We start from the raw sequence: 6,716 nt of genomic DNA, 5'->3' as shown, positions 1-6,716 counted from the left end.
TCTGAAACAATTGAAGGGTTCTTTCGTCGAATTCCTATATCTCTTCTTTGATTATGCTTTAGTTTCTCTAGTTGATGTCTTTTTTCAATTGATTTTGATATGAAAGATCCTCAAATCTATAAATTTTGCTACATGTACGGACTTTAAGTTGTTTTTCCTTGTCTTGTTTATAAGTTATATATTTTTTAATATTTAATCGAAACTATAATAAATATACCGACAAGTAAATCATATGGAAAAGTAAAAACAAAAAAGTCAATTTTTTTAATATATATATAGATATAATATTATAAAGAGTAACCTTGTCGATTTACATATAATTCATTTCATATTCTACCATTATCTGGTCCACTGCAAATGTAAAATAGGATAACTAAATGGTATCCAATGGCATATAAAGTGCACATCAAATACAGAATAGAATGTGAGCTTATTAATTTTAAAGAGCATTATAATCATTATAAAAATAACAAAAAAAATTTTAAAATTCTCTCAAAAAATAAAATTCCAAGGGTTTTTAAAAATCTCAAGAGTTAACCCTTCCTTTAATAAATTAATAAAATTTATCCAAACAGGGGAAAAATTCAACTTAACCTTCCATAATTCTTCCTTTGCTTTCCCGGCCAAGCCCTTAATCCTATTATAATAATGTATTTAATTACTGAAGTGACCAATTTAGACATTGAGGATGGTAGTTCAGTTAGATGTACAACATCCAGAAAGACCAATAAATTTCCATTCACCAATAACATGTAACACACTCAAGTTGCAGTTCTTGAAAAATATGGAACACAAGCAAGTAATTTGCAAGCAAAAAGTTGATAATAAGCCATTGAGTTTTGGCCGATATTTGTGTATCACATGGACTATATCGTCATCAACGGGATATTTGTGTATCACATGGACTATATCGTCATCAACGGGAAAACAAAAGTTGAGAAATAATCACAGAACAGAAAATCACATTCACTTACATTAAAATTTTTGGTACTTACATATATAATTTAGTGATGTCAGTACTAAATTGAGCAGCAAGTAACACCATTTTTTTCTTCATGCATAGGGTTCAATGCTTGTGATAATTTTGCCTCGCCGACCTCAACGATATACTCAAGACATTCCAACCGTCACCTATACTGAGTGAGAACACAATCATATAGTTTGCATGATGACAATAGAAACACATTAATGATTTAAAAATAACAGCAAATATTGTTTCTTCTTGGGTGAATTTTAATACCCATTCAACAATATGCCAAATGGTTGCAGTAAAATATAGCAAAAGGTTACCTAGATGAGCCATAAGACAAAATAATCATACTGTAAAACTGGAGAAGATTACAGCTGACCTAACAAATAATTAAAATTCACTTCTTCAATTTTGATAGGCCCAAACATATATTCTTAAAATCTGGCAAGGGCCATATATCAAAGTTAAAAAAGTTTTTAGTTTTTTATTACCTTGAAGATAAGCTGGCAGAATTGAAATGCACACAAATTTCCAATGAACGCAGATTCTTCCTTGGCAATTTGTAAAACTCCACCAGCGCCATCAAAATAGTTCTTCCATATAATGAGCACACTGCAACAAACATTACAAATAGATTGGTTAGAACATGAATCAGATACCAAGAAGCTACATAGTTAGTACCAAACCTTGTCGGCTGAAAGGTTAAAAGATGGGCCAGGGTAATATATCCATTAATATGCCAATGAGAATTCCTTCTTAAGTAGTCCAATCTCACCAAACATGAAGGTGAACACAGAACTCTCAAGGATCAAGGGTAAGGAAATAACATTTGCCACATTCCAACCAGGATTTAAGTCATGCCCCATATGCATGCTTCAATTCAAAAGTCTTGGTTATCTTTGTCAATAATGAGGCAAATAAAAACAAGTTACAGCCAGAAATACCTTTGGGATCAATAATAGCTTTGTGGTGCAAACATTTGTATAAGTTCACAAATATTTGCATTAATTAAACACTCCACCATTCACAAACATAGAATAATTTGAAATGACAAAACATGATGCATAAAGTTTTCTAAGTCTTCCTTCTGTAAACTTGAAATGATATTCTTGCTAAGATAGCTTTACTTGCTAGGCGGGCAATATGACATTCTTTTTAAAAGTACACGACAAAAACATAGCCTTTTGTCGTCTGGCACGTAAAAGAAAGTTTTGAGTTGGTCCTCATCTTCAACCAAAACCTGCAATATGAATATTGCTTCATCATTAGAAAGCCCATCAATCTCAAAAATTACTTGATTCAGTAATTTTTTCTTTTCTTCAATTTCTTTACGGGCTGCTTCCTTACGAGCTGCAGTTTCAGACATCATCTTAAATACCGGACCAACCATTTCTGTAAATTGGCGAAAATTTTTGTATATTGTCTCCATTGTTGGATCCCTAGCAATAGCTTTCCTCTTTCGACGTCTAGATGTTTCTGAAACACTGTTATCCGATGCCATAGTTGATGGAGAGTCAATGGGTTCCTACATTGGAATAAAAAAATCATAACTTGGCATTAGAGAGACTCACATCCTCCTTCAAACTAATGTGATTACGTAAATATAGGCATGCATCATCTCCAATATCAACCCTTACATTGCAACAAGGCGATCCATGCATAGTTCATTAATGCACTTAATATCGCTTTCATAACTCACCCGATGCAAGTGCTTAGACCGTTTCCGGCGCTTGACAGATGTTGACTCAATCTCGTATTCAACAATGCTATTTCTATTGTTGCGTTGACTTATTGCACATACAGTCATCATGACGTTCAATACGAAAAAGCAACACATACACATCATGTAACATACTTGAACTTCAATCTCGTCCATATTATCACTGGCAATATCCAAAATAACAATTAAACATAAATCAATTTCAGCAAGCTTATGACATGGTAATCACATAGTTAGTTCCTTCCATTTTCAGTGTCATTAATTTTTTCAAGAAGATAAATTATGATTTACCTTGTAAATTAAATAAAGTTCAAAACAACACGGAAGAATATGGAGGCGCATGCTTATGAAATAAGTTCAGTATATTCTAGTGGGATTTAGGACCATACGTGCACTTAAATACATTGTAAAGCTACTTACTTAGATGGCCCAACCAGTAGTGTTCCATGATGCTTCTTTGCAGGGTGAAGGACCTAAAGGACTTGAATACTAAGGCCCCACATATACACTAAGGTAACTGAATTACTGAACTTGAAGATTGAGGGGCATGATTCAAAAAGAGTTTGAATAGTTATAAATTGAGCTGGAAAGTTATGTAACAAACCAAATTTGTGTAAATAAAATCACTTTTGAAAGAGTGGTTGATTATAACAGATAATTCACAGAATAATGTCTAGTACTTCAAACTGGATGGAAGCATAACTTTCTGGCAGAGTACACACTGTTTAGCAGGTTTCAAGTAAGGACACATATACACTAAGGTAACTGAATTACTGAACTTGAAGATTGAGGGGCATGATTCAAAAAGAGTTTGAATAGTTATAAATTGAGCTGGAAAGTTATGTAACAAACCAAATTTGTGTAAATAAAATCACTTTTGAAAGAGTGGTTGATTATAACAGATAATTCACAGAATAATGTCTAGTACTTCAAACTGGATGGAAGCATAACTTTCTGGCAGAGTACACACTGTTTAGCAGGTTTCAAGTAAGGACCGTTTAAGGTTGTTCTAATGTCATTTCTTCAAAATAAAACAGATTTGTCAGTTTGGCTGATGAGGATAAGTGGATAACATCCACATGCCATCTTTTGACTAATAGGTTACCAGATTCAAGCCCTATTTACCTGTTTCCCACAGAAGTTTGTAATTTAAAATAAAAAATATTAGCATCTACAGCATCTTTGCTAAGAATAATATTAAACTACTCTCCATGGTGACACATCTTCCTGAACAATAGGTCTGCATCACTGCATGCATGACCATATTTCCAATTTTGTTTCCAACAAACTAAATTTTATTTAAAACCACCGGAACATTATTGCAGATTACAAGAAAGAGCATGCATAACAATTAGAAGGACAAGCACAAACAATGATATTAACACTCAAAACTTTACCAGAAAAGCCTACGTTGGAATGCAACAGAATTAGTATGTTTTTGTGACTTCCAAGCAGAATGATACAAACACCAAAAGAAAAAAACAACAAACAAATAAAAAAATCATCACAATTCACAGAGCAAGCACAAAATCAAGGATCTAGAAAACAATCTCAAAAAGGATTTTGAAACAATCTCAAAAAGGATTTTGAAACAATCTCAAAAAGGATTTTTTGGGGGGGGACAAGCCTATCCCCAGATGATGAGCCGCTAGTGTCCTTGCTTCCACATTGCTTCAGATCTCAAGAAAACTCCACTGGGCACCAAATTCATCATTTTACCATCAAGGAATTGGCTTTATTAGCGCAAATGGGATTCCTTGAATGGGACTTGGGAGGAGGAATCCCATGCAACCCTCACAAACTTCTCCATTCCTTTGATGTATACCCAATTCAACTATATTTTCATGTTATATGAATCTATCAACTGTGAAGGTGATCAAAATAATCTTTATTTTCAAGAATGAAAGGAACATAAATGTGACAAGTAAATGAACTATTACTTAGCAAATACGAAAAACAGGGTGAATGTCATTTGGAAGTCAGACAGTGATGAAGTCCTTCAACTTCATGCAAAATGAATGCCAAAAAATTAGGAAGTGATCACTTCCTGATGTTGCAATTCCATTGAAAAGAACACAAGACATGTAACGTCATTCACACTTTGGACAAGTAAGACTTCCCCCATTTCAACACTTCCAATGGCTTGTGTGCAAATAAACATGTCCTTAGAGAAAGGTGTATATTATTCAACAAATCTTTAGAAAGACCTATTCTGATTTTAGTTATGACTTTTCCGAGAATAGCTATGATGAACAAAAAGCAAATTCACTTTGAAACAACCATCCACAATCTACAAGTATTGGCATGTGGTTGAAATATAGAATACTAAAGATAATTTACTTTCTTGCACTTGTTCTGTCAATCATCTTAACTCCTTTAAGTTCTCAAAAAGATCTCTGAAGTTCTATAATGACACACATGGTTGGTTTGTTAAATCATGGAGGCAGTGCATCATAAACCCTTCAATAAATTGCTCATAATGAGGGAAAACAGCACCTTCAAGACTGTCTAATACACAACTCAAAGTTACATATTTCCATTGATTATAAACATTCTCCGGGGCTAATTCAACAATTCATGCATTCTATAACCAAGCGCAGTTTGGTTTGGCAAGATGGCTGGTGCAGGACAGTTACTGCACTACTAACAAAAAATGGCCTTTGGTTGGGGCTAGGATAGTAGAATTAAGGTTGGAAGTTTAAAATCTTTTGGAAGAAACCTTTAACTTGAAGTAATTTAATCTAATTAATACTGATCAAAATAAATATTTCAAGTTTAAAAATTTTCTTTTCTAATTAACAGCAGTTGCTCATTAATATTAACAATTTAAAAGAATATATTAAATATATTTTTTCAAATACCTAAATCTTGTATAAATAAAAAATAGATGGGGTAATCTTGCGTGTTTGTTTGAACACTGGGGCCATCCAAAAAAACTAAATATAGAGTTTTAGACATTATCATATTTTTGGTCTTGTACCCAAAAAAAGAAAAAAAAAATGTTCCAACAACCAAAACAAATATAAGAGTATAATTAAGTACCAAAATTGCCTTTCCACATCAACTAAAAATAATCACTTAAAAGACAAGATCTATTATATGGACCCTATAATTTTCAAGTTTTCCAAATTAAGTTATAAAACTAGCGCACATCATCAAGTCCTACAATGTGTTTTCTGAGCTTTCTCTTTTTTTTTTTTAATATAACAAATATTTGCCTTATAATGTTTTGTTTACTCAAATTTAATCATGTAACAACATAAATACCTACTGATAAAACCAAACATTACCCTGCATTCTACAACAAAACACAATAAGAAATTCTAGATTAACATGAATAAAAAATTCTACCTCACATCATGGCAAGATTAAAGACAAAGCCACCAGTTCTTAATAATTTGTCAACTAATTAACAAATTGCTTGCAATTCTAAACTGATTTATTCAAACTAACTATATATACATCGATTATTTACGCTATATATACTGAAAAATCACAAATTTCTCCGAACCCTCACCATTCACTCAAATCCAACAGAAACTTCACAGTAGTAAAGTATTAAAAAAAACATAACTAGGGTTTCAAAAAACTTGCCTTTTGATCACTCCTCGAGGCCAAAAGCCCAAACAATACCTTCAGGATCCCAAGCAGAGAAGGTATAGCTGATGATTAGAGTGAAATCAAAGCCATTTAGAATTTCAGGCTCGAGAAGTGGGATCGCGAAGAGGAGCAGAGTTCCAGAAGAGGAGAAGAGAAGAGGAAAGAGAAAGGGAACCCTTGTGGAGTTCTTATATGAGATGGTTCGCCCATTGATATTGCCTCGAGATAAGGTAATAATATATATATTAAATAACAAAGTGAATTGACACGTGCCAAATAAAGGTGAAGGTTTTCCCGCCAAAACTTAATTTTTGTATATAATATTTATAATGTGATTTATTTAAGAGTAAATTTTCAAAATGTCCATAAATTATTTACTCTTATAATATATTGAAATTAGCTTGTGCTAATTTGTAAATTATATAT

General features: G+C 32.7%; 1 protein-coding gene across 3 annotated transcripts; it reads right to left on the bottom strand.

The window, feature by feature from the left end:
* Positions 1-1,948: 1,948 nt before the first annotated feature.
* Positions 1,949-6,458, bottom strand: LOC120264007. Of its 3 annotated transcripts, XM_039271999.1 has the most exons (4): positions 6,285-6,458; positions 2,670-2,853; positions 2,318-2,495; positions 1,949-2,210 (listed from the first exon to the last, which is right to left on the bottom strand). In XM_039271999.1, the coding sequence occupies exons 2-4, from the start codon at positions 2,844-2,846 to the stop codon at positions 2,200-2,202; spliced, it is 366 nt and encodes a 121-aa protein (XP_039127933.1). In that variant the 5' UTR covers positions 2,847-2,853; positions 6,285-6,458; the 3' UTR covers positions 1,949-2,199. The 3 variants fall into 3 exon arrangements, with proteins under 3 accessions (XP_039127933.1, XP_039127931.1, XP_039127932.1); XM_039271997.1 differs by having other exon boundaries at positions 1,949-2,495; XM_039271998.1 differs by lacking the exon at positions 6,285-6,458 and having other exon boundaries at positions 1,949-2,495; positions 2,608-2,849.
* Positions 6,459-6,716: the final 258 nt, after the last annotated feature.

The sequence above is a fragment of the Dioscorea cayenensis genome, chromosome 6, assembly GCF_009730915.1.
Source record: "Dioscorea cayenensis subsp. rotundata cultivar TDr96_F1 chromosome 6, TDr96_F1_v2_PseudoChromosome.rev07_lg8_w22 25.fasta, whole genome shotgun sequence".
NCBI lineage: Eukaryota > Viridiplantae > Streptophyta > Magnoliopsida > Dioscoreales > Dioscoreaceae > Dioscorea > Dioscorea cayenensis.
This window is presented reverse-complemented; position numbering and strand designations above follow the sequence as displayed.